The sequence below is a fragment of the Beta vulgaris genome, chromosome 3 (assembly GCF_026745355.1).
Source record: "Beta vulgaris subsp. vulgaris cultivar EL10 chromosome 3, EL10.2, whole genome shotgun sequence".
Classification (NCBI taxonomy): Eukaryota; Viridiplantae; Streptophyta; class Magnoliopsida; order Caryophyllales; family Amaranthaceae; genus Beta; species Beta vulgaris.
Window position 1 is genome coordinate 2,102,160 of NC_079204.1, and position 26,751 is coordinate 2,128,910.

Sequence of the window (26,751 nt, forward strand, 5' to 3'; positions counted from 1 at the left end):
AAAAAAAAGAGTAGAAAATACATCTTATTACCCTCCCAATCAAGTAATATTTGGTGTTATATTTATGATGTAAAATGTGAACAAATGAATAGTATAATTACTCGAGGAATAATCCGGGCCTAAAAACTAGTTTGAAATTAAATACTGATATCATGTTCTAATTCAACTAACAGCATGTTTTTTTGTATCAACTTAAATTAAAACATACCTATTTTGAATGTATTTAATATTTTCTTGTTAAATATCCTTGTGTTCTTTTTCATAGAGTCACGTTCTCTTTATATGTACACGGTGGTGAATAATTTCATGTTCTTTTTCTACAGCATCACGTTCAAAAGAACATAGGTCATAATGAAAAGAACATTAAATTAAAAGAACATACAGTTTGAACTCAAAGAACATAGAGCGCGATAAGCACTGTACACTTAAGTGCACCTTCTAAATCGCGATTACTCGTGAGTCGTGACGATGACAACTATAAACACAGTCTCGTTTGAGCCATTTGCACACCATTATAAAGGATGACAGGCTTGACAACTTAAACAGTCGTCAATAGTTTGGTAGCAGAACCATCAAAAATAAGTTCTGATTGTATCTAACAAGTGCTAATGTCAATGAGTTCTTAATTTGTTTGTTCACCATGGACTAGCTAGCAGTGGGAGAAAAGGGGTTGGAATGTTCTATATTGATCCACTTCATTTGCTCTTTCTTATATACCATATACGGTATTGATAGAGGAATTAACACCTTAACAACAACTGATACAACCCAGTTCGTCGTCCGATCAAGAACATTATACAAAATCATGTACAAAAGCAAGAACTGCTTCATGAACTCAAGGACTATATCTGTCTATATGTTTGCCAACTTCGACAAAGTTCTAGCCTTAGATCCAATTTCTAGATTTCTCAAAAATGAAATTCCCATATCATTCATAGAATTTAAGACAACTTCTGCACGAAGATCTTCGCCTGCAGATTTGTACAAGTGAACAGCAGCACTCATTGTATACCTGTCAGGCTCCAAATTCTTTTGAATCCTTTCAAAGTGAGAAATGCCTTTATCCACATATCCGTAGTCCATGTAACTCCTTAATATGGTCCGACAACATATCATGTCGGGTTTTAATCCAGAAGCAAGCATTGTATTGAAAACCCGGTCAATTTCCTCAATTAAGCCAGCTTTGGCAAAGACTGATATTAAGAGGTTGTAATGAGCACAGGAAGGTTGTATCCCTTCTTTCTCCATGGATAAGATGGTGAGTTCTGCTTCCCGGTATTTCATACTCTCTGTGTAAGCTTTAATAAGGGCGAGGTAGGTTACGGAATCAGGAGAGAATCCATCTCTCTGCATTGCCTTAAAAAGTTCTTCTGCCTCCGAATAATGTCCCACAGCGGCATATACATTTAACATAACATTGTAGCTTATCTGCAAAATCAGAGGCATCTGGATGTCACAAAATTTAAACAAGAGGGCAGACAACATAATTATACAACAAATACTACCTCCATTCTTTTGTAAGTGCAACGTTTTGACTTCAAACTATTCTTTTACACCATAGTTTTTGCTTCAGTAATAATGTATGGTACATGTTAAACTTTCATGTGTATTTTCAAAATAGCAACTATTTATTATTTTTATAATTGAATATTTAAAGAGATTAATGGTCAAATACTCAATTTTATGTGTTGGCAAGCGTGAAAAACAACATGTTGCAACAACAAAGGAAGTATTATAATTATCCAGGTTTTATCTAAGCTTGAGGTTATAGTCAAAGATACCATTAAGAGCAGAAAAAAGAGAATAATGTGGAACCAAGGCGAACTTTCAAAGTTAAATTTACTAAAATAGAAAGAGGCCTACTTATTTTGGATAAAGGGAATACCAAGGAAAACTATAGGGCAGTTCATATGGCACTTCGTTCGACTTCTTTATTTTTCGAGTTTCGACGACAACCCCCTCCCCTTGTTTTCTTATCGAAGGTAAAAGAAGGATACAGTAACGAGTAATGAGTAATGAGTAATGAAACAGAGTTCATAGGACAATGCTCTTCATTGAGCCAAACAGCACAAAAGGATCTATATAGCCAGCTCATCAAGAAAACCATGAGTTTCTAAGTTGCAAATAGAAAAATATTACCTTCCCAGGTCTAATGCCTTCCTCCTGCATTTTAGCAAATAATGTAGATGCTTCCTGAGCCTTTCCTGCAATAGAAATGAAATCATATGGACATGCCAAAAGTTTGATCTCCATCTAGTTCAAATTCTGAAAAAAAGAGCAAGAAGAAAGAGACATACAGGACATAAAGAAACCACTTAAAAGAAGAGTAAAAGATATCATTGTAAAGCGTACCAAACTTCCCATATATGCTTATTAGATTAGTGTAAACTTTCTCATCCAACGGTATGCCCAAATTCTGCGCCATGCTGAACATCTCTACTACTTTGATCAGGTTTCTTTGCCTCCCATAGACACTACATCAACCAAATAATAGACCAAAAGAAAGTAAGAGATGCTTCGTCTCCCACCTTCGGAGGCATGCTGAAAAGAAGGCTAAGACGTCTAACCTGATCATAGTGCTACAGGTCTGAATTGACAGGGAAACTCCAGTTGATAGCATGCGTTCATAAATTGTGGCAGCAAAATGCAATTTACCTGTGAAAGTAAAACGCTGAGCATCAATCATTACTGTCTTTCGTGTAAACCATTCTATAACTAACAGTCAAAAAGACTAAAAAAATAACCTGCTTCCAACATTGCCTTAATAAATGTATTATTTGCAATAGTGTCAAGCACCAAGTTGTCATGCAAACTTCTGCGTATTATATTCTCTGCTTCCTGATGCATCCCTGAGATATAATCACCATGTCACTTGTAGATAACAGATTAAAGACAGAAATTGAAGCACTACTGCCAAATGGCCTTGAGATTTGCAGATCCAAAACAATATTTTCATAAAACCTATTCATATACACAGTCAAAAATGGTAATTGCCCAAAATATAAGAGTTCCAACTAACAGTCACTTTTAGAAGTGCAGCCAAGATTCAGTATTCCTTCAGTAACCACCTCACACATTTACCTTGGTAGCACAGCTAACAAAACTTAGCTCGTCCAGTTAAGTAACTAAGCAGATAAAGAATTTTATCTTTATGTCTATGTTTTGACATGTAAGCAGTTATGTTTTGACGTGTAAGCATTTTTGTTTTGACATGTAAGCAGATAGAGAATTTAGAATGAATAAAGATAACCCAAAACATACCACGGTTTGTTAGATTGTTTACAAGGACACTGATGATAATGGGACTCAAAGTGATTCCTCTTTTTGTGCTCTCCTTGTAAACCTGGTAACCTTCCCCAGGATCACCACAGTTGACACAGGCATCAATCACTGAATTGTATATTTCAGTTCCACAAATATCAGAATTCACCACAGCTGCAAACAGTGCTTTAACTTTTTCCAGTTTTTGTTGCTTCCCATATAAAGTAATCATAGAAGCCAAGATCTCACCCTGCGCTCTTGAGTCCCTTTTAATTAATAGATCATAGATCATTTCAGCTTTAGATTCATCACCTACACCACCGAGTTTAATGTCAATCTCCAGGAAATACTTGATAAGATAAAGCTTTTTTTTAATGGCCTCAATAAGATAAAACTTGCTTGAATTTGAAAATACAAAATATGCACTAAGAAAAGGCTGGACACTGATTTCTAAATTTAAAAGTAGGTTCACCTTCACGAATAAACTTGCAAATGAGTTGATTTGTAACAGATAAGCCATCAGCAGATTCAAGCAAAAGTTCGAGTGTGTATCTAGTCTTGATGTTACTGCCATTTGCTAAATAAAGACGAAGCATAAGCTCTAGTGCACTAGTATTAAGCAACCCAGGGGCCCGCAAACTGCCTTCTTTTTTCTCAACTTTGCCATCTTCTGCACGCAAAATCAAGGAAACAGTTTGAATAAAGCTACTATTTTCCAAAGATTCGTTTCCACATACGTCTTCAATAAACTGCTCGGCTTCTCTAATCATTCCTTCCTTGGAGTACACCTTCATCACAGTCCTGCAGAGCTCCTCGTCAAACACGACATTGTCCTTTCTTATCTGAACTATAAAATTTTTGGCCTTCTCAAGCAGTGCCTCTCTCAGAAACATGTTGAGCATGGTTTTACAAGATCCTGAATCCGGGACTCCAATGCTGGATAAAGACTGAAAAGTGGCTTCAGCAGATCCCAAATCTTCCTTCATAATGTAACACTTCAACAAGATATTATAACCAATTCTGGATAGTGTTATATTTCGAGACCTCATCACTTCCATGGTCTGCAAAGCTTTTACATATTCCCCTGAACTAAGATACACTTGTGCCATTGCTGTATATGTTTTCTCATCACTAAGAAGACCCAATCTTCCAGCCTCTTCAAAAGTCTTTTCTGCATCTTCACAAAGACCAAGCTTCCCATATATCCTGACAAGTAAACCATAAATGACTTCATCAGCCCGGATTCTAAACCTTTCCATTTCTGAAAACAGAGACAGGGCCTTCGAGTAATCCCCATTCTTATAGTAGAGAGTTAAAAGAGAAGCACAAGTAAAGTTACTTGGAATTATGTCTCGATATCGCATGTCTTCATAAAGCCTCAATACCTCATCTTGGTTGCCTTCTTTGACATTACATGTAATGAGAAGGCTGTAACTGACTTCTTCAGGAACAAAACCAAGGCTCTTCATCTTATTGAAAGTTGCCAAACCCTCTTCAAGAAGACCTTCCTTTACAAGTGAGCAGATGACAACTGTGAAGGTAAAGTGGTTAGGTACAACCCGCTTATCAACCATGTCCCTATATATCTGTATCACATATTGGTGAAGTGATTTCTTTTGCAAGGATGACAGCATGAAATTATAAACTGCAACAGAAAGTACCACATCCCTCTCTCGCACAGCAGTGTAAAAAGCTAACATAGCTTTGTGGCGTCCCCATCGAGCATATGTACACAGCATAGTTCCACAAGCAATTTCATCAGGTTCGCATCCTGCATCAAGCATCTCAAGAAAGGTCTCCTCAGCCAGCTTAATCTTCCCAATTTGACCATATGCACGCAAGACAATTGTGTACGCAATAACACTAGGACGGTAGCACAGCTGCTCCAAGTGCATCAATAACTTCAGTACATACTCATTATCTATTTCAATAAGGTGCAGATAAATGAATCAGCTTGTAAGCAGTGATCAACTTTCTCCGCACACAACCTACAACTAACTCGCTTTACTACTACTTCACTCATTTCAGTAAAACTAAAAGCTTAATCAGACCAAAATTCTAAATTGAATTATTCTAGTCCAACTCTAATAAGTTCAGCCGAATCATCCACCACTTCCAATGAATAAAAATACGTAAATCACTAGCCACTTTTTGGTTCATTCAACACTCTTAACACAACCTGCACCATATAATTTACCAGTCTATAGGTTCATTGACAGCAAAAAAAAATCCTAGTATACCTATACCATAACTTTATCCTAACTCCAAAAAATTCAGAGCAATATTATCATGGAGATCACTATTCAAAGACAAGTCCAAAACCCAAATGCCAGAAGAAGCAAAACTCAAGGCAGGAAAATCAGAGAAAAAGTACCTTTTCATCTCCAAGATTAACAAATTATGTACATCAATCAAGTGGCATTTTCGTAATTAGAAAAATAACTATATAAAGCCGTAGAAGTCAAATATACACTCATGATTATATTAGTCACTTAACATACATAAGTAACTCTTTCATGATGTAATTGGTTGGAAATTCACCTCGTACCGTTATAATACAGTCATGATTATATTAATCACTTAATAGTTAACATACATAACTCTTTCATTTCATGATATACTCCATCCGTCCACTATAGTTCTCATTTCCATTTTGGGTGTCCCAAAATATAGTTCCCATTTCCATATTTAATTCCACATTTTTTCCGTAATTTGTCTAGAAAAAACGTGTCCTATCATTTATTTGCTTCTTGAATTTTGTTTTTTCCTTTGATTATTCAACAAAAATATTACAATTAATGCTCTTTCATCAATTATTCTACATTCCTCTCCTAAAATCATCTATTCCAATACGACATTTATTTAAATAAACAAAAACTATTTACTATCTCTCTTAGATTCTACTTGCATAAATTACCCTGAACTTGCATAAATTACCGTGAAAAAAAAGGAAATAAGAACTATATTTTGAGACGGAGGGAGTAATCTATTGGGAATTCACCTCGTACCATTAACGTCACAAGGTCGAACCCTCCCAACTATCGTACTTGGGCTAGGATTTCAGGGTCCTTCTCCTTACCATTAAAACAAAACAAAGTCGAAATTCGATAAACAACACAAAATAATTACCTGCAATTTCATCCAAGCAAAGAAATCCCTAACTTGGCGCCAACTCTTTTGTTCCTTTAACACAACACACATTTCTCTAAAAGTAAGTTTAGTAACAAAAGATCCCATAACTTTTCTGATATCATAACTACCCTCACTTTTCTGGGATAAGCTACGAACAACTTGAATAGCAGCAACAACATGTTTACCATACAAATGACCATTACGATCATCTTGCAAGTACTGAACCATTTGCTCCGGAGAACGGCGAACCCACCTCGGGGTTTGCGCTTGAGGGCCTTGGTTTCTGCGCAAGGCGCTTAAGTAGCGTGCTTTACCTTTGATTATGCGTCGGGCGTTGTCGTCGGAGAGTGGGTTTTTGGGGTTTTTGGAACGAGGTTTTGGGTTGTTGTTGTTGTTGTTGTTGTTGTTGCCGGTGCTGAGAGTCCATGGGTCGGGGGAAATGGAGCAGTGGATATGGGTAATGGTATTTGGGTTTTTGAGGGGAGGTTGAAGGTGGGGTTTTAGGAGAGGAGTTGGAGAGAGAAAGGAAGATTGGAGGGATTCCATGGATGGAGTTGTGAGCTTGTGAGCTTGTGAGCTTGTGAGCTTGTGTTGTGGGGATTGGAGAAGGGAAATTGGGAAAGATATTATTATTAGGATTAGTAAAATATCTTAACATTATTTTTGAATGGATTTTTCATTTTTGTGTGAATTTGCTTCAATTTCTACCTTTATTTTAGAGCATGTTCGGTTAACTTTTCCCGTCTCTTATTAGTTTACCCCTTTTTTTTGGCACATTTGCCGAGATACTTATTTGAATCTTAATATCTCTAATTTTCGATAATCAAAAATTACAGAAAGTTGATATTTGGATAATACACATTGAGACGAATCCAACAAGATCTCACATGACTATATTTTTTCTTAAATACAAATTACAAGAGATAGTCAAAGTCATGTATGTGAATAGTGTCAAAAGTCAAAAGGGGTAAACTAATAAAAGACGGAGGGAGTACATGAGAAATTAGAATTCCTATGAAGTAGATGTATGTATTGTTGTTTGGTTGGCAAAAACATGGGAAGTATAACTTTCTATGAAGTTCGTGGAGGAAATAACTTACCTATGCCCCCCTAGGTAAGTGGAAATTCTCATGAGAAATAAATTTTTTCTCATGTTCAACCAAACAAAAAATGTAGTTCCTAGGAAATGAAATTTCATGGGCAATGCAAATTCAAGGAAAACTATACTTTCCAACTTCACCAAACAACCCCTTAGTATAGTTTGTGGGATGATGTAAATGGTCCTACTACAAGGAGTTTCCCACAGTTTTTTACGAGTAGACTAATTTCTTGCGGGGGTTTGTATAGGTACCTTAAAGGATAGTATCCCTCCCAGTTGGAATTTTTTCCATACCCGTTTACGGCCCGTTTGGTAGTCGTTAATAAATTGCGGTAATGGGAATGAATTTTAAGTGTAATTTTATTAGGGAAGCACCCTTAAAATCTCCATGGGGAGGCATTCTTTCTCCATGGACAAGTAATCTCACCCCTAAACTTGTGTTTTTGTCTCCAAGGGGAAGCAATTTTCATTACCACTCATTACCACCCTACAAGGTGGTATTGGATGGGAATGAAAATTCAAGAAGGAAAGTGGACACTTTAGGATAAATTAGCATTACCATGGTAATGGACAATGATATTTTTCACAAATTTACACACAAATTCATTCCCATTACCACCATTTATGAACAACTACCAAACCGGCCGTTAAACCCGAGACCTTGGTTAAGGAGTAAGTGGTCGTTAACCACTCACACCAAATCCAGTTGGTACAAAAATGGTGATAAGGATGATGTTATTTGGAATTGAAGTGGGTGCGGAGTTTGAATTTTGTAATATGGTTGTGAAAATTGGAAAGTGGTTTTTTTTTTCCAAGAGTGTAGGAGTAGCTTCCATTTTATTCTTTTCTAACACCGTTCATGTTAGTATTATGTTAGATAGTGACGGTTGGAGTTTTATTTACTTATAAGAATGTTGTTAAGGTTGTTCATGATTATTGATTGTTAGATCATTACTTGCCTTGGATTCTAGGTCAAAATGTTTAATTAGATAATTGTTATTCTTGTATTGGATCTTTGTTTTTTTTTTTGACAGGGTATTGAATCTTTGTTGGCTTTGGATATTTATACAAATGATATTTAGTTGCTCCTAGACTTCCCTTACAAATGAACTAGTAATAAAAGGACTATTGCTATATTTAGTTATTTATTTTATTATACATATAACATGTTTTGGTCTCACCAATTTTTCTCTTTCACCAACTCTATCTAAATAAACCATTCAAAAGTAAAGGCAAAATGGTAGAACTTTTAAGGGATATAGGAAGCATAAGTGAAGTTGAACGGGCCACATCTATCTAAGCCTAGAATGGGTCAAGATCATACTACCTCTGTTTTTATTTAGTTGCAACGTTTTGACTTTCACGTTTACCAATATATAATTTCAAATCGTTTTATCTCTAATTGTATGTAAGTAAAAATTATAAAAATTTGATATTATAAAAGCTTACATCGAAACGAATCAAACAAGACCCCACATGACTATATTTTGTTTAACATATAAATCAATAAATGTGGTCAAATAAGAGAACATGAATAGTGCAATTTGTCAAACGTTGCAACTAAAAAAGAACGGAGGTAGTATTTGTTTGGCGAAGTATTTTAGAAAATTCTAAATTGATCCATGCACAGGTCAACCCATGTATTGTGTCAGCGCGTTTACGCAATATTATTCTAATTAATTCATATGTTTGGTGCGAAAATTGGGATATAGTATCTCAAATTTGAAAAAACAACAAGTGACTCAGTTATCTTCTCGAAATGTGCACATAGTGATAGGTAGTATTCATGTACTAGAAAAGGCTCCTAATATTGATGATCATGGGATGTTGCAAAAAAAATATCAATCAATATGGATTAGAGAGAAGGGAAATTGTTTTGTAACAAGTAAATTAAGACATTTTAAAAATGATAATCCAACAATTAAGGAAAAAATTTGAATTTTTTTCCTTGGATAATGCAAAAATGGGTTTTAATTTCCAAAATATGCCCAAAAAAATTAAAATTCCCGGCGTACCGTCCACGTAGGACAACACGCGAGAAAATTGTTTTTTTTTTAACCCACGGAAACCGCTACTTTAATTTTAAAATAAACCGCTAGTCTGAGTAGCGGTTTACCTGCGCAAAATATGGTAAGCAGATATTAGTTTTCATAATAAACCACTACTCGGAGTAGCGGTTTACAAAAAAAAATAAAAATTCTCGGCACTTGTAAACCGCTACTTGAAATTCTCGCGTGCCGTCCTACGTGGACGGTACGCAGGGAATTTTAATTTTTTTGGACATATTTTGAGAATTAAAACCCACTTTTGCATCATCCAAGGAAAAAATTCGAAAAAATTTACAATGTCAAAATTGTAGCCACCATAACTTATATAATCTGGACTATTTTGTTTTTAAAAAAATGAGATCCACATCATTAATTACGCGCCTTTATATATAAATTATAACTAAATTTATACATTAATAAATATATATATTATAATTTGTATATATTAATTAGATTTACATTACATAAATACTTGTTAATGGTGATAAAAAAAACCTAAAGATTGAAACAATCATCCAAGAGGAAAAAAATGCCTTTTTCTCCCTTTTTCCGTGTTTCTTAGATTAGGTCAAATTAACGAGCAAGATCAGTTTATAAAATAAAGGGTTAACATTTCAATAGTTTTTTTTTTTTGACGGAAAATATTTCAATAGTTATAATGGCTAGCCATTAAATAATATCCGGAAATTCAAAAAAAATAAAAGAAAATCACCATCCCCAAAATGCCAAACTTACACTCTACCAAAAATCAAAATTCCCAAATTAATCCCTACAATATTTTAAAAACCCCCAAATTTCACATCTTCATGATTTTACCGCAAAATCATAACCCCCCAAAACCTAGCAAGCTCAAAAAATAGTAAAAATGTCGTCAAGCTCACCATCCCCGAAAATATTACTGGCAAAACCTAGTCTCGCCGCCGGAGTTCCGTCATCCGCCGGAAAATTCATCCGAGGTTCCGCCGGAGAAGACGACTCATCTTTATCAGCAGCTTCAATTCGATCTCGTCTTCCACCAGTTGGTTCTCTTAATCTTCTTTCTGATTCTTGGGATTTTCACTTCGATCGTTTTCTTCCTGTATGATTTTTTTCACCTCCCTAAATTTCAATTCAAATTGATATTACTGTAAAAAAATGTTTTGTTTTTTTTTTGGTGATTTTTGTTTTTGGTGGAAATGCAGTTTTTGACTGATAATACTGAATTTACTGTGGTTGGAGTAATTGGGCCGCCTGGAGTGGGTAAATCCACCATTATGAATGAGATTTATGGGTTTGATCCTACTTCTCCTGGTAATTTTTATCATCATAAATTTTGTCTGTTATTATAGTTAGATTGAATGTGGAATTACTATGTTGCATTGAAATTTGATGGAAGTTGTTTGTCCCAGATTTTGGAAACTTGTTCATGGGGAGAATATCATTTATAAATGCCGGTTTTCGTGTCGGTTTTGAATCCATTTTCTGTTTTTATGCAATATTAGCTTGGAAATGAGTACTTAACTGTGTAGTATGATGATCAAATGGCTGTTTCTTTGTATGTTTCTTTTAAGTGGGGAGTATGTTATTGGGTTTGTTTCTGTCATTGAATTAGATTTCTAGCTTGATGTTTTGTTGTAATAGCAATATAAGATGTGTCATTGGTTGTAGGAATGCTACCTCCTTTTGCAATTCAGTCTGAAGAAACTCGAGCAAGTGCTAGACATTGTACTACTGGCATTGAACCGCGGATTTCTGCTGAGCGTTTAATACTTCTTGATACCCAGGTTCATTTTGTTTGTAATTATTACCTATGAAAACCATAATGTTGTCAGTTACTCTTTTTCCACCTCTAGAATTGGCTTTCTCAATCAGTCTTCTCTTTTCGACAATTGTGAGGAATCTATAATTTTGACAACTGCAAACCCTTGTGGCTTAGAGTTATAGGCAGATGGTTGATACTTGGTTTGTTACCTCTATGCCTCCTCAGTCCTCAATAACAATTTATTTTAGCTTGCTTGCTTCTTGTTCTCATGTTGCTCCTGCAACAGTATTAATAACGTCTTTTGTTACCCTCACAGAAATGAATTTTCAGTATCTCTTTATATATTTTAGAATTGGTCCTTTAAATTGCGTGCACCATTGATAAATTGTCCTGTGTTTGACTCTCATTTTTGCTTGCAGCCTGTATTTAGTCCATCCGTTTTGGCTGAAATGACAAGACCTGATGGTTCGTCTACTGTCCCTGTTTTAGGTGGCGAAACACTATCATCTGAATTGGCTCATGAACTTCTAGGCATCCAGGTTAGCACCAGCAGAAGCATGTTTTTCTGTCTAAATGTTATTGTTGTTAGCGTATTATGGTTCAGAGGCCTGATATTGGTTCCTGTTGTTCGGTGTCTTGTTGCCTTCGTGAGTATGTGCGTGGTATTGGATTTTTTTAGTAGCTGTATCACATATGTACAAGAGACCAATTATTCTAAACTTCTTCTCGCTGGTTTCTGCAAGGAATCTTTCTAGCTTGGCGTCTTGCTTTCTTCTGTTTGTCATGTTTTGCTCGTGGTATCAGAAGGAGCTCATGAAGCTAACATGTGGCGCTTGATGTCAACGGTATATCTCTATACCTATATTATTATGCAGCAGTGGTTAACTTCTAGCATCCTCTATAACTTAGGCTATACTGCCTGCTTCACTGCTTTCATAAATAGCTATCTAGAATGCTTTTCATGCATCTCTCATTGGCTCTACCACCATAATCACCTTGCTACCTTCCTTCCCAAGATTGTGGAGAAAAGAAATTTCCTCTGGTTTCAAAAAATTGGAACAGTTTGACTTGCACCTGTACAACTTACAACTTACAACTTTGACCATTGATATTTCTAATTATTTAGCAGTAAAAATCATTAAAAAAAATTGAAAATATATACATTGAGACTAATCTAATAGCATCTTATAATTTACTTAATAACATTTCTTTTATATATAAGTTAATAATATCTCAGGCCTCATAGTAAGTAGGTCAGGTGAATAGTAACATTTAGAAAAAAAAAAAAATCCCAGTGCTTCTACTTTGATGGAAAAATCCTACTTTTGCTGCTTAATTTTAATTGTGTGGCCAGCCGTGCCCAGGATTGCCTCTAGGTCGTGGTGACAGTGTTTCTGTAAACTGCTTATTGCTTGTCTTTGTATACTGTTGTCAATGAAGCCTTCTATTGCTTGTTTGTGTAACATTGTACACTATCCTTATATGCCAATATGCCTGGTTCGTTCTGGCAACATTTGCAGTCTAGAAACGAGGTTTTAGACGCTAAGCATTGTGTGGCACGGAGATGATACAATAGATGACTTCAGTAATCTTGTCTGTTGACTTTTGAGTTCTTTAGAATGATTTTCAAGTTCCTAGGAGTTTTAGTGTGCATTGTACATGAGTAATGAGTTAGAGATTAGAGTTATACTGATTTTTCTGAATTGTTCCTATTTGTTTGGTTTTTACAGGTGGATTTGTTGAAACATAGCTTACCTGATCCTTCTTCAGTGTCACCACATTTGCAGAGCTCAAGTTTGAGCACGGATAAGGATAAAAAGGACAAATTTCACGAGGGTGGAGAAGAATACATGGCAACACCAGTTTTCATACATACCAAGTTAGTAATCTTATTCTGCTTAGATATGAAGATCGGGTAGAGATTTTAAACCAGGGAATGAAGAAAATATGAGTAAAAAATTCATGAATAAGGCGCAAAAAAAATATTAGTAGAGAAATGTGAAAATTTTCTGTATCATATCCAAGGAAGAACAGTGTCACTATTTTGTAAGCCAGTATCAATACAGGTTTACAGCCTTTTATTGCTTGTCGAGAAGACATTAACTTTTCTCTCATTTATCTAGAAGAAAATATTAGGACAATGTCTATCAGGGGTATTTAATGGTACGAGCTGACTGTAATAAGCGTCTTGTGTCATGTTATGCAGGTTGCGAGATGAAGATCTCTCACCACAGAGTTGTGAGCAAATGAGGAAGGTTCTTGCACAATATTTTCATTCATCATCGTTCTCAAGACCGACGACGAATGATCGTGTCTCTGTCTCAAAGTCTCACTATGCTCAGGACAGTGGGGTCGATCCTAAACTGCTGGACTTGTTCTTGGTGCCTAGAAGAAAAGATAATTCATTGGAATTGCGGTATGAAAGTTGTGATTCAATGTTGTGGAGAGTTCGGGATCATATTTTGTCTATGCCGCGTCCCTCATTCTCAAGAACTGTATCCGAACGTGACTGGTTGAAAAACACTGCCAAGATATGGGATTTGGTGAAGAATTCTTCTGTTATTGCAGATTACTGCAAAACTCTTCAAAGTTCAGGTTTATTTAGGAGATAGCTCTTTGATAAACACTTTGGTTTTATAGTAAGCAGGCGATTAACTTGGTGACGATAGTTGATAAATTAGATCATAACTTGGTGATGATAGTTCAATTACAATGTAATTTGGTGATGCTAGTTGATGAATTAGATCGTAACTTGGTGATGCTAGTTGCTGGTTAAACCATCGAATGCCTCCGTTCTCAAAAGAACATAGCGACCCAAGCAATGGAGTATGGTTTAACTATAGTATACCTTGCCATGACTTGCTTACCCTTACGCAAGCTTTTTCAATATGCATTTACCACAGCAGATCGGGAAAAACAATGAAATATGATTTGTGTATAATTAAGTTTTTGTGTGCTCAATCTGTCTTATTTCGTCTTCTTAATCTTTCCTACTTGTACAACGCTCTCTTATTCCGTCTCCTTAATCTTATTTGCCTGCCTGTTACTCAACCTATATTAACCCATAGCTCCAAGCCTCCAACGCACCTAAGGTTTATTAAACCCTAAAAAATTTGCTACTAACATCAAGTCTCATGTCCTTGCATCAGGCGATTACTCATGGTAATGTCTTATTTTCTTGCTGGTCATTGGCAATCTGGTTCACTATTCGCATTTGCTAAGTTGATATTACATACATCGTCGAAATGGCCAAGTCCGAACATATTTAAGCAATTTTCTTTTCACCATGGTTAACATAGGAGTTTGTTTTGTACACCAACGAGTGAAAAGCTATAAGAAAATTTGAACCAAAACAGGGGCACCTTTTTGTACATTAAAAGATTGATTAATTTGCCAATCAAAATTTTCTAGCCAAGATGTTCTCCTAATCTGAAAGCTTACAAACAGAACGACTAAATTTAAAGAGTGATCCCGTAGATTTCTATCTAAACAAAATTTGTAAGACCATCCAGAATGATCAAAGATGCTGCGCAACATTGTTTCTGAAACTTCCATAGTTATTCCATCATGGCATCAACAGGAGCAGCTTTAACAGCAGGATCAGAAGGTTTTCCTCCGCCCTTACCTGTGCAGTTCAATAAAAGTTCAGAAACTAATAATATGCTTATATTGAATCACTAAAGAGAATGCAAAATTTCAACTAAGGATTACCTTTGTGTTTTTGTTTTTTGGCTTTAAGCTTTACATTCTTCTTCAAGTGAAACTGGGCAGGGGATTTCTTGGATTCTGAGGGACCTTCACCTAAATTTCATTCATATGACCAACTAACAAGTTAGTTCAAGCAAGAGCAAGGCGAAGCAACAAAATCATTTGTTGGATCGCATCTAGTATCATTCACAGAACAAAATTAATGCAAGCAAACTGGGTGACCACTGACCAGCACATTGGCCTATCCTCAAATTGCACTTCGTACAACTATGCTACCCATTGCAAGTGAAGGTAATTATGATTGATGGCTACAAATAGAAATAAAATAGCTCCACGGCTCTAGAGCGACCACAAAGCAGTAATTAGGACTTCATAGTCTAACTTAGGCGCTTTGCACTTCACACTGATTCAAAGATACCAGCGTTCGGAAGTGAGTTAATGGATTGTAATCAGGAGGCATTGTGCAGTGGTAAATTGATGACCTTGAAACTTTAGATTGGCATATATGCAGACTACACTTCTTATTAAGAAAGTGGTTGGACAGAATTCTTCACAATAAAAGTAAAGAGACAACTTAAGTTGATACTCCACTTTTTACAAAATCTGCTTTAAACATTGTGAATATGTGATTCTATACTTCCGTAATGTATCATCGTAATGCAGAACCTGGGGGCCAAACAGCATTCTCAAACCAAACCGGAAAGGCACACTATCTCATCGATGCCAAGTTCCCCGATTCATGGTTCGAGTAAAAAAAAATCACTGAATAATCCAGGAGTTTTGGGAAAAATAATCCAAGATTATCCATAACTTGCACAAACTTTAATCGTTACCCCTTGATACCTCTGGAAACCTTAGGTAAAACAAATTTCAGCACTCCACCAACAAATCATAATCGAATCATGGCACTGAAAACTTATCAAAATCATTCTTAAGGGTAAAATAACTATTGCTAAAACAAAATCAGCTTCTAATTTACACTTCATTAACATAAAAAGTTCAAAAATTTCTACCAAATCCAGAATTTCTCAATGTAATAACCAAAAAATCAAGCAATGAACTTCAAATTAATCAAATTAAAACCCTAAAGAACAAAATCCACAAGCAAAACCTAAAATTAAGCAAGAAGAAATACTAACCATCAGCAGGAGCCATTTCAACATCATCCATAGTAATAAGACCTTTTTCTATAGCCTCTTTTTGACCCTAAATATTTGAAAAAAAAATCATCAATCAATCAATCAATCAATTAATTCATTCAACATACAAAAAAGATTGTAAGGAAAAAAAAGAGAGGTAGAAAATAGTTGAAAAAGTATACCCGACGCCATTTTTTAAGGAGCTTGCGTTTGCGCTTGCCGGAGACAGACTGATTCTGCGTTTGGCGCTTGAGCTTCTTTGAATGTGGATCTCCATGAACAGCTCGCTTTCTCTCTGAGACTAACGCTCTTCTCTTCTTCTGTACCTCGTTGAATTTCGCCATCTTTGAGTTTCTCGAGTTTCTGCAACTCTTCTGTTTTCTAAAACCCTAGTTTTTGGTTAATATTGTGTTTTCTTTCTTTTACTCTACCGTCTACAGCCGTCGATATTAACGGTCACGAGGAAAGTACAAGGAAAATTGACACGGATTATACAAATACTCCATCAAAAATTACTTGTAGCAAAATTTGAACATATGATCTCTTGTTATTATATATGACACAAATACCATCTCAATTAACTTTTAATAATGCTTTAAATGTCCATATTATTATATGTGTACCTTTAAAATGTTAAATTTTCTTTAATATATTTCAATAAAAATGGAAAAAAACGCATATCAAGTTCGAAAAACAATACCCACCCGGGACAACGACCGGGCCCAAATATTAGAGATATGTTAAATATCGCCCTAAAACTTCTTAAAATCCTCCCGCTTTCACCAAATATTTACATCTTTACCTTTTCTTTTTTCTTTTCTTTTCCCAAAGTACCACCTCTTGTCATCACCTTCCGCCACAACTAGCCCCCCACCTCTAGCCCCCACCATCACATCCTCAACCACCCATATTCCGATATTTTTTTAGTTAAGGGGGTCGAATGTTCAACTAGGACATTTGACTCGTGGCCCGAACGTCCTTAGTCCCAATTAAAATCAGTTTTTTTTGTTTTACGAGTTGGGTGGTGGCAAGTGGCAGGGGGCTGGCGGTAGGTATTGGTAGTGGTGGCTAGGTGGTGATTATTCAGGAAGAAGGGAAATTGCTATGGTCAATACCGTAAAATAGTATCAAGTTTCATCTTGCAAAAATAATTAACTGTTTGGTTTGTTTTCACAAAAAATGCTTTATAAGGTTTTTTTCGCAAAACTAAACTCGCAAAAGGTTTTTTTTTTGGCAAATTTTCCTTTATATTTTTAATAGGTAATCTGAGTCACCCTCAAACAAGACACCCACTTAAAGACCCATTACAACCATACACCACAGAGCCTAACTTCCCCTTCTTAAATCCCAAGCAAAGCAAATGATTGGAATCGAAATTAAATCCTAAACTTCGCTAGAAAATATTAGAAAACTCATCACTTAAGCCCAATTCCATCGTAAGGTACCTAAGGTTGAGCCCTTTAGCCTTTTCGAGTCGAGTTTCAACGAGCCGAGCTTTGACCGAGCTTGTCAAGCCATTATCACCCCTAATCCCAATAGCTTATCAAAAATAAGGGTGAATAACATTTTTTCGAAATCCTAGTATGCCTTAAGCATTCCATACATCATGTTATGAATGACAATCATCAAACATACAACTCAGAAATTTTGAAAATCATAAATTTCTTTAGTTTTGCATATCCCTTTACACAACAGATTTGTCTTCTTTTAAATATATAAGTAAAAGATTTTTAGCGTAGTAAAATTCTGTATGTAAACATTCGCATGTTATTTCTATTAGTTTCCCTTGATTTTACTACATAATGTTCAACTGTGAATGTTAAAAAGTCATGAAGATTTCTAGGTCGTGCAACCAATTAACAACCAAATTCTTCTCTAATGACTATGTATTTGCAAAACCTCTTACAATATTGTGCAAGAAACAGTCTAATTGTAGAAGGAAAGATTTGCCATGCTCAAATAATTCGAGGTGGTTTATGGATTGACACTTTAACATCAAATATGCTCATCAATATGTACTGTAAATGTGGCCTTCTTGAGCCTGCTCGTCAAGTGTTCGATAAAATGCCTGAGAGAAGCTTGGTTTCTTGGAACACTATGATTGGGGCTTATACCCAGAATGGGAAGTCAGATGAAGCTCTTACCCTTTTTGTTGAAATGGAAAGAGAGCAATCTCCTATGAATGAGTTTACTCTCTCGAGTGTGCTATGTGCTTGTGCAGCGAAATCAGCTATTTTCGAGTGCAAACAACTGCATGCATTTGCTATAAAGAAGGCGATAGATTCCAATGTGTATGTTGGAACTGCTTTGCTTGATGTTTACTCAAAATGTAATTTCATGAGGGAGGCATCGTGGGTTTTCGAGAGCTTAGAGGAGAAGAGTGATGTGACATGGAGCTCAATGATAGCGGGTTATGTGCGAAACGAGCTCTATGAAGAAGCTTTAAGGTTGTATCATAGAGGGCAAGTTGTTGGCTTAGAGCAAAACAAATTTACCCTTTCTTCCATTTTTTCTGCTTGTGCAGGGCTTGGTGCTTTAAATGAAGGTAACCAAGTGCACGCCATTCTGTTTAAGGCTGGGTTTGGTGCAAACATCTATGTGGCTTCGTCACTTATAGACATGTATGCGAAATGTGGAGCCATTACAGAAGCCTATGCTGTATTTTCCGATCAAGAAAGCAAGAACATTGTTTCATGGAATGCAATGATCTCGGGTTTCTCTAAACATGGTCGATGCTTAGAAGCAATGGTTCTGTTTGAGAAGATGCAGCAGACAGGTTTATTCCCAAATGAAGTGACCTATGTCTCGGTGTTATCTGCGTGTGGCCATATGGGACTGGTCGAAGAGGGACGGAAATACTTCGATGTTATGGTAAAAACACATAACATACCTCAAAATGTTCTTCATTATTCTTGCTTGGTGGACATTCTTGGTCGAGCAGGATTAGTTCAAGATGCATATGATGTGATAAAGACTATGCCATTTGAAGCGACTGCGGCTATGTGGGGTTCCCTTCTGGCATCTTGTAGAAATTTTAGGAATCCTGAGCTAGCAGAGATTGCAGCTAAGCATTTGTTTGAACTTGAACCCAACAATGCTGGGAACCATGTCTTGCTTTCCAACATATATGCAGCAAATAAGAACTGGAAAAAGGTCGCTGAATCACGGCTATTACTCAAGGACAGTGAAGCTATAAAGGATAGAGGTAAAAGTTGGATCGAGATAAAAGGTAAGGTCCATAGCTTTATGGTTGGAGAAAGAGAACATCCTCAAATTGCTGAAATTTATTTCAAGTTGGATAGATTAATGGAAGAGATGGAGAAGCTAGATTATAAAGTTGAGATAGCACATGACCTTCATGATGTTGATGAGAGCAAGAAAATGCTGTTGCTGAGACACCATAGTGAGAAGCTGGCCTTCGCTTTCGGGATCATCAGTTTACCTCCTGGTGCACCTGTTAGGATAATGAAAAACTTGAGGATTTGTGGCGATTGTCATAATTTCATGAAGTTTGCATCGATTATTACCAGGAGGGAAATTATCGTTAGGGACTTGAATCGATTCCATCATTTTAGTAATGGTAAATGTTCCTGTGGAGATTTTTGGTGATTAATCAAACGCGAGATCAGCTTCATGCTGCTTGTTAGACAAAATTAGATTGTTATATGTGCTACAAATGTACAACCAAAATCTTGTTATTGAATAATTTGAATTGCAAAATACACAAATTCGCCTCATGTTGACCCTATATTACAAGTATATAGTGTAGGGCAGACTGCACCATTAAGAAGCGCCCGCATATATGCGACCAATACGCTTCTAAAAAAATCATTTGTAGAGGAGTTTTAGAGATACATAATAGGTAAAAGAAGTTACAACATGGCCTCAATTTCCTCGAGAGTCAATCCCTTGGTCTCCGGTATTATAAAGAATATGAATACGAGAGACAGGACAGCTATGCCACCAAACATAAAGAACACAGCTCCGGCTCCAATGAGATCCTGCAATTAGGAGTCAGCCTGATAAGTTGTGGTAAAGAATTGGTAAAAGATATTAACTTGGTGTTTAGTTTCATTTTTGCAAATGATCAGTAATTGAAGCAAGAAGGAAGAGTGGAAGAGGGCACACCTTCAAGGGAGAAAATGCAAAAGTAACCAAAGCATTTGCTCCAAAATTCATGAGCACTGCTAAACTTATTCCTCTTCCTCTCATGCGCAAGGGGAAAATTTCTGAAATCATTAACCAGCCAATCGGACCATACGATAACTGCGAAAGATATGCTCCAAATGTCAGTATAAGCTGTGATATGGATATCAAACACTACCTTGCGAGGTGAAAATTTACATGAAGCTGTTGAATATGCAATTAACCACTATTTTATCCTTGATGTTACCCAAGGGTGTGCTACTTAAGTTCAAGGTTTCATAGAAGTCAATGGTACATATTAATGATGAATGTATCTTAGCTTGGTCTTCTATTTTGAGCCAAAAAATATCCTCAAATCTAAAACAGAGATGGTGTGGGTAAATAAACCAGGAAGAAGCACACTCTTAGCTTCAAAAGCACCAAAGATTAAGAGTATACATGAAATTCTAATTTTATACCTTACGCCTCATGAGCAAACAACTACTTTATTTGCCCAAGGAAAGGTCTAGACAAACTTGAGATGCAATCCCAGGTAATGTTGGTTCAGGATAATAGGATCTTTTTCTATGGGATAGAAACACTGCTGCACAAAATGTACTCCCAAGTAATTTCCCTAAAGATCCTGTACCTATCTTTATGAAGAAGAAATAATGTAAACAAGCTGTCCCAGGTTTTTTAACTTGGAATGCAAGATAAAGCTTGGCCTTACCTGGTAACAGCCAACATATAGGAGTAGACCAACGACGGCTATAGCTGGTGCATCACCGAGGAAAGTGTAATAAGCTCCAAGGAACAACAAAGAGATAACCTGTTCGTTATCTTTTCGTCATCAGACTTCAGAATTTTGAAAACAAAAACAAAAATATGAAAGCTAAAACAGTAGTTGTCAGTTTTTGTTCTCAGTTATCAATATAAACATGATTAATTTAAGTATGACTAAATTTCTTAGATCAAGAGGAACAGATATCTCTGGAAGTGATGTCCAACGACCCCTATACAGTTATATGTTCATTGGGCTATTATTTCATTGTCGAAATAGGCATCAGTTTACTATTGTATGGCATCTCACAACATAAAGAAGCACATCACATGTGTGTAAACATTAAGAAAGAGAGAGAGAGAGATAGAGGGAGGGAAGGATACCATCCCAGATACACCACCAAGTAGTAAAGGCCTTCTCCCAAGTTTATCAACAACTAGAACAGCAACTCCAGTCATAATTAGCTGCAATCAGAAAACCACATAAACTGATCAACAAATGAGAATTTCTAATGATGGCACCATACAACAGCAACAATAAAACCTTTACCAAAATGATTTTTAGGGTTGACTAACATAAATCGTCATAAGGAATCGTTCCCACGACAAATGAAACAATAAAAATAAGAAAACAAAAATGCGAAAGCAAAAATGCGAAAGCGAAAGTGAGGGAGGCACCATAAGAAAACAAAAATGCTTATATATAATGCAAGCCATATTTCTCCTATTATAGTACTTGTGTGGCAAGACTATTGGGCTATTCTCTCCAGCTGACATAAAAATGAGAAATATTCCGAATAATAATACACGTTCAACAGCAAATCCCTGGATGGTTGGGCTCCATCTCACAGCAATAACGGAATTGTGCGAACACAGAACAATGACAGACAGTAAATGACGAAGAATTTGTTAAAGGCAGAAGAATTTCTACCTTAAAAAAGCCAAGCAGAATTGAGACCCTTGTCGCATCAGATGCTGCAGAAAATCCTGCACTCTTTTGGATTAAAGATAATCAGCAATAAAATTATTTCCCCTAAGAAAAGGCCTATGCCATCATCAAAAACACAGCTCAAACATCATACTTTCAAGATAGAAGCAGCATAGTACAGGACACTTGGTTGACCTGTTATCTGTGAAGAATAAGGATAAGATGTCAGTACTGCTGAACATATAGCAGCCTCATGTATCACAATCCAATTAAAGGAATGCTACCTGCTGAAATAAAACTAAACCACAGCCAATAACCAGAGCTTTCAAGTATTTTCCTCTAAACATCTCAGTTGTAGATACATTATTAAGTTCACCAGCAAGAGAAAGTTCAGCCATGATCTCATCCACTTGCTGGGAAGCTGTATCACTGACAGCTCGCCCTCTAAGACGACACATGCAACTAATGGCATTCTCCCTTAAATCTGGCACATTTCCTTTTCCTTGTATAGCACACAAAAGTAGCCATCTAGGAGAATCTGGGAGCCACCACATCCCAATTGCCATTATCACTGATAGAGGAGAACTCAACCCATACATATAGCGCCAACCAGCAATAACATTCACTAGAAAGCTCCCAATGGCATAACCAATCTGCATATCAATTATCAAGCAATGTCTCAAGAGTAATATAAATGTTTTTATACAGTTAAGGAAATTGAAGATCAAGTTGTCTAAATAGAAAAGGATGCTTGATGCCCTTAAACCAACCGAATGGAAAGGTATGGGAGCTGAACACTTACAACCATGCCGATGACTATGAAAAACTCTTTCAGGGAGATTAATCGGCCTCTTATATGAGATGGAGCAGTTTCAGCAATGTACATTGGCGCAGCATGCATTGCCTATGATAATAGATTACATAAGATTACACGAAAGCACACATAATTGTTTTGCTAACGAAAGGACGATGTTAAAACTGCAGCATGATAGCACCGTTAATTAATAAGAACTTTTTCAGAGATTTAAATTCCTTAGCAAAGAAAAACAGGTATGTAGATACTCTCCCCCCCCCCCCCCCAAAATCTGCAAGAAAGGGGAGGTGGAGAGGTAGAGAGAGACAAAGAAAGGTAAAAAAAAGTCATAGAACTGCAGTAAGTACGACGCAACAGGTGCATCATATATGTTATGAGCAAAGGACAGGAAGCTATGGTGAACAAGTCAAGAAATCATGCTCACTGCAAAATCAAAGGAAAGAAAAGTAAAGAGGATAAATACCAGTCCTATACCAATGCCAAATATAAAGCGTCCTATCATCATGATCACGAAGTTCGGACCTATTGCTGTAATTAGAGCTCCGGCAAGATAAAATATGGCGGCTGCGATCAACTCTTTCCTCCTCCCTATGAAGTGTACTCTTAAGCATCACATAATATGACAAGAAGAGATCAAGGAAATATTACAGCCTACAGAGAAGTACAAACCAAGGAAATCAGCAACATTGAAGGCCAAGACAGAACCAATTAGAGCTCCATACAATGAGCCACTGCTCTGCAACAGACAACGGCCAAATAAAGTAAAACGTCAATGAATTCATATCAATATGGTAAATACAGTCATTTGCTATTTAGCATTATGTTCAAGGCGAATAAAGCACTCACAATAAGGCCAACTTCAACAGAACTCAAGTCATACCATGTAGTTCCACTAAGAGTCGGTGACTGCAACAGAAAAAGAAGAATTAGAGTTCTAACCATTGTTCCTCCTATCCAAATTACAATGTGCAATTGAATTTTGGACATTTTTTGGGGTATAAAGGAGCATTTAGGAACCCTTCTCTCAAAGGAAAAGAATTTTGCACATATAGAACATATTAAAGTGTGTAAGAATTGTCAAACACACCAACAGAAGGGTAAAATTCAGACTCCATCATAACGATGAAAAAAATATTCATATAACTACATAAGTGAAATAATAACAAGATGCTGTCTTATTATAACTGATGTGGAGAAAATCCTAAAAATTATAAGCCCAGTCCAGGAATAGAGCCTGTTCTTTACTTCTATGGATTACAAAATCGTGAATTTTCACAGCTTTGAATATCCAAGGAGTCTGCATAGACCAAAGCTCGAAAGGTAGCCATATAAATTCAACCAAAACAACCTGTACAGAAACTCAAAGATAACATCAATATTTTAACAGATTTGACTCACCAGAAGGTCTGCATGGCCAAAGCTCAAAAGTAGCCATCCCCAAACAGCAAAAACAAAATACTTCTATTGTAGTTCATAATTGTACAACATCTTGAAGTCAAACCTTTAATTTTACCAGATATTGATTTCAATAATTACCATAAAAGAACCAAGGAATAAGTTCCTAAACTTTGTAATACATAACATCCAACTTGGACCGAGCAGTTTTTGGGGAGAGCAATGTGATTGATTGTACCGGGCCAAAAAAAAGGTGGGTCCTCAAGTTCTATGTTTATTATATCTTGTAGCATGATAACAAAGATTTAATGACATAGTGGTAAAAGACCATGCAATATTGGGAATGGATTAGGAAGAACAAGTAAGAACGGATTTCATTTCATCTCATGCGCCCATCAAAATTTTAAACAAGGGCCTAAGTTTTACTTTTGGATCACATATAGAGAATTAATAGAGTTTCCAACTTAATTTTACTTGCACAGGGTCCCCATAATAATTGCGCTGACCCTAGGATCACTAATATTACTTTATTGGCCTTAGAGAGATTCTTCTATTACTAAAGGCTAAGGGTTAGGCAGGACTCTAAGACTTGAAAGTTGATACATCACAGCCCACAACCAAACAGCAACATACAGTGACAAAAAGTTGCACAAAATTGTAGGAGTAACATATAGGTAAGAGGTAACCAAACACTTGATAGTTGATACAATCAGTTGAAGGTGTCAACTTGAATCAGAATAGATATGTATTGTCTTCCAAGCATATATTATCCATATAAACCAACAAGAAATGCACAGCAAACACGCAATTCTCCTGATATTATATCTATATGCAGTTACTCTGGTTGTAACAAGAAAGAAATTGGTGCATTTTTCAGATTAAGGAATTACATGTTGAAAATATTAAGAGCATTTATATAAGAAAAGCTAAAGACTGTGCAGTACGATACTGAATTGTAGAATAAGTTTGAATTATTATCATAATTCATGTATGAGTTTAGCCTGAAAAATGCTAGCAAGAAAGATGCATATGAACAAACATAATAAAACCAATCTATAAAACCATTGTACCTGAATTGAAAGTGTGGCAGATGATGTGGCACCAATATCATAACCAAAAAGTAGTCCTCCAAGAGCAGGGAATAAAAATCTGCAAAAACAAAAAAAGGAAACGATTTTACCACATTTGCATTTCATATGTGCATCAAGTCAACAAAGATCATCAGCACTCCAAGTATTTAAAGCAGTTGAGTTAGGAAATACTCCTAAATCTATCCTAACAAGTTGTATTGTGCGTCAAGGACTCAAAGCAATACCTTGACCCAAATCATCACCTATGTTTAGCTTGCAAACAACCGTTTGGTTATCACAACCCATATAAACATGTAGAAATTACATAGAATTTTCTAAATAGCAAGACATACTTTCTCCATTAAATTGTCCGATTGTATCTTTGAAGACACTTTTTTTTTTTTGACAACGAGAAATAGTGCATCCATTAAAAGAGGAAGTACAGTCTAATGCTAATACAACAAACCTAAAGGAGCTTGATGGGCTCGTACATTCCATCTAAAACAAAAATAAGTAAAACCGGTAAAAAGTCGCTTAGGAAGAGGGTATCGCTGGTCAATGCTTGTTCGTTGTCCGGATCGAAGACACACTTTGACCATACACATTTTTCCACCATCAAACTTCACAAATATTTGTGTGTGTTTTATTGATGCTATATTTATCAAGTTATCATTGTTATCAATGCGGATTTTTAAAATCTTACCTTCTAATGATCTTTTATCAATATATCGAAAAACAACTTCATTCAGACCAAACCAATAACATTACAACATCTGCTTTTATATATCAGTACGGTCAAAGTGAGGTACGTGAACAGTGCAACAATACGAAATGAGTACTTCTATTAATTCAATTATGATGTTGCCGATTATGTCGGATAATTGTGCAAAATCTAGATAATCATTTTTTAAACTAGCATACAAGATCAATTTTGTTTCCTAATGGAACAACTTTTAAAAAAAAAAACAACTCACGGCACAATGCAGGAAAGAAGAGAGTAATCCTCAGTAGGATGAGCTCCATTTAAAAGCGGTCGCTCTACTTCATCAAGATCAAATTCACCTGAAGCCTAAAAACACACCAAAAAAATCGGAATCATTACTACTTACAAATTCCGACAAAACAAATTTCCTACAAATTTGATCAAAATTTTCATAGTTCTGAAACAATTAAGCATTAATCACAATAAAATGAAAAATGATCGAGCAAAATTGAGAAATTGACAACAACAAAAAAAAGTATGCTTATCAAAATAAAGCAGTAGTTTTAGAAATTGAATTGAATACCTTTCCAAAAGAGGAAAGAACATGGTGTTGATGATCGGTAGTAGAGGAAGCCATTTTTAACTGTTGTTAGAGATAGAGAGGAGAGAGAATTCGAGAGACGATAAAGGAGAGATTCGGGGAAGAAGACGGGTAGTTGAAACTTGAAAGCTCAAGAAATTAAGGTCGTTAACAGGGATTCGTCTAGCACGAGAATGTTTCGTGTTGGTTAATTGCACCGCCATCTAC

At 36.1% G+C, this 26,751-nt stretch overlaps 5 protein-coding genes across 6 annotated transcripts; 2 read left to right on the plus strand and 3 right to left on the minus strand.

Annotated features, from left to right (window-relative positions):
• Positions 1 to 656: 656 nt before the first annotated feature.
• LOC104888015 (pentatricopeptide repeat-containing protein At5g27270) lies at positions 657 to 7,053 on the minus strand. 2 transcript variants are annotated; one of them, XM_010672821.4, is made up of 8 exons: positions 6,391 to 7,053; positions 3,734 to 5,141; positions 3,262 to 3,573; positions 2,745 to 2,849; positions 2,568 to 2,655; positions 2,353 to 2,474; positions 2,140 to 2,204; positions 657 to 1,428 (listed from the first exon to the last, which is right to left on the minus strand). In XM_010672821.4, exons 1-8 carry the CDS (start codon positions 6,937 to 6,939, stop codon positions 853 to 855), a joined length of 3,225 nt encoding a protein of 1,074 aa, XP_010671123.1. In that variant the 5' UTR covers positions 6,940 to 7,053; the 3' UTR covers positions 657 to 852. The 2 variants fall into 2 exon arrangements, with proteins under 2 accessions (XP_010671123.1, XP_010671124.1); XM_010672822.4 differs by having other exon boundaries at positions 3,734 to 5,182; positions 6,391 to 6,531.
• A 3,214-nt stretch (positions 7,054 to 10,267) lies between these two features.
• LOC104888016 (uncharacterized) lies at positions 10,268 to 14,242 on the plus strand. The gene is made up of 7 exons (XM_010672825.4): positions 10,268 to 10,618; positions 10,722 to 10,830; positions 11,188 to 11,303; positions 11,701 to 11,820; positions 12,037 to 12,126; positions 13,012 to 13,160; positions 13,488 to 14,242. Exons 1-7 carry the CDS (start codon positions 10,406 to 10,408, stop codon positions 13,891 to 13,893), a joined length of 1,203 nt encoding a protein of 400 aa, XP_010671127.1. The 5' UTR covers positions 10,268 to 10,405; the 3' UTR covers positions 13,894 to 14,242.
• Positions 14,243 to 14,543: 301 nt separating this feature from the next.
• On the minus strand, positions 14,544 to 16,589 carry LOC104888017 (hypothetical protein). The gene is made up of 4 exons (XM_010672826.4): positions 16,311 to 16,589; positions 16,129 to 16,195; positions 14,993 to 15,082; positions 14,544 to 14,906 (listed from the first exon to the last, which is right to left on the minus strand). Exons 1-4 carry the CDS (start codon positions 16,470 to 16,472, stop codon positions 14,839 to 14,841), a joined length of 387 nt encoding a protein of 128 aa, XP_010671128.1. The 5' UTR covers positions 16,473 to 16,589; the 3' UTR covers positions 14,544 to 14,838.
• Positions 16,590 to 17,454: 865 nt separating this feature from the next.
• LOC104888018 (pentatricopeptide repeat-containing protein At5g04780, mitochondrial) lies at positions 17,455 to 19,873 on the plus strand. Its single transcript, XM_010672827.4, has one exon. The coding sequence runs from the start codon at positions 18,007 to 18,009 to the stop codon at positions 19,735 to 19,737; it is 1,731 nt and encodes a 576-aa protein (XP_010671129.1). The 5' UTR covers positions 17,455 to 18,006; the 3' UTR covers positions 19,738 to 19,873.
• On the minus strand, positions 19,806 to 26,747 carry LOC104888019 (D-xylose-proton symporter-like 2). The gene is made up of 14 exons (XM_010672828.4): positions 26,527 to 26,747; positions 26,215 to 26,309; positions 25,241 to 25,319; positions 23,622 to 23,681; positions 23,445 to 23,511; positions 23,239 to 23,363; positions 22,764 to 22,865; positions 22,246 to 22,614; positions 22,116 to 22,163; positions 21,965 to 22,027; positions 21,418 to 21,498; positions 20,984 to 21,082; positions 20,257 to 20,394; positions 19,806 to 20,129 (listed from the first exon to the last, which is right to left on the minus strand). The coding sequence occupies exons 1-14, from the start codon at positions 26,578 to 26,580 to the stop codon at positions 20,001 to 20,003; spliced, it is 1,509 nt and encodes a 502-aa protein (XP_010671130.1). The 5' UTR covers positions 26,581 to 26,747; the 3' UTR covers positions 19,806 to 20,000.
• Positions 26,748 to 26,751: the final 4 nt, after the last annotated feature.

What these genes read in the sequence shown, in the direction of transcription:
- LOC104888018 (XM_010672827.4), top strand. Translation starts at nt 18,007, where the DNA reads ATGACTATGTATTTGCAAAACCTCTTACAATATTGTGCAAGAAACAGT.
- LOC104888017 (XM_010672826.4), bottom strand. Translation starts at nt 16,472, where the DNA reads ATGGCGAAATTCAACGAGGTACAGAAGAAGAGAAGAGCGTTAGTCTCA. An exon ending in TCCTTAAAAAATGGCGTCGG is followed by an intron (nt 16,196 to 16,310) that starts GTATACTTTTTC and finishes TCAAATATTTAG; the next exon opens with GGTCAAAAAGAGGCTATAGA. An exon ending in TGAAATGGCTCCTGCTGATG is followed by an intron (nt 15,083 to 16,128) that starts GTTAGTATTTCT and finishes AATGAAATTTAG; the next exon opens with GTGAAGGTCCCTCAGAATCC.
- LOC104888015 (XM_010672821.4), bottom strand. Translation starts at nt 6,939, where the DNA reads ATGGAATCCCTCCAATCTTCCTTTCTCTCTCCAACTCCTCTCCTAAAA. An exon ending in ACCTGTAGCACTATGATCAG is followed by an intron (nt 2,475 to 2,567) that starts GTTAGACGTCTT and finishes TGGTTGATGTAG; the next exon opens with TGTCTATGGGAGGCAAAGAA. An exon ending in AAGCATATATGGGAAGTTTG is followed by an intron (nt 2,205 to 2,352) that starts GTACGCTTTACA and finishes TTTCTATTGCAG; the next exon opens with GAAAGGCTCAGGAAGCATCT.
- LOC104888016 (XM_010672825.4), top strand. Translation starts at nt 10,406, where the DNA reads ATGTCGTCAAGCTCACCATCCCCGAAAATATTACTGGCAAAACCTAGT. An exon ending in GTTTGATCCTACTTCTCCTG is followed by an intron (nt 10,831 to 11,187) that starts GTAATTTTTATC and finishes CATTGGTTGTAG; the next exon opens with GAATGCTACCTCCTTTTGCA. An exon ending in ATGAACTTCTAGGCATCCAG is followed by an intron (nt 11,821 to 12,036) that starts GTTAGCACCAGC and finishes GAATCTTTCTAG; the next exon opens with CTTGGCGTCTTGCTTTCTTC.
- LOC104888019 (XM_010672828.4), bottom strand. Translation starts at nt 26,580, where the DNA reads ATGGCTTCCTCTACTACCGATCATCAACACCATGTTCTTTCCTCTTTT. An exon ending in CTGTTGAAGTTGGCCTTATT is followed by an intron (nt 23,512 to 23,621) that starts GTGAGTGCTTTA and finishes TGTCTGTTGCAG; the next exon opens with AGCAGTGGCTCATTGTATGG. An exon ending in TATATGTTGGCTGTTACCAG is followed by an intron (nt 20,395 to 20,983) that starts GTAAGGCCAAGC and finishes TATCTTTCGCAG; the next exon opens with TTATCGTATGGTCCGATTGG.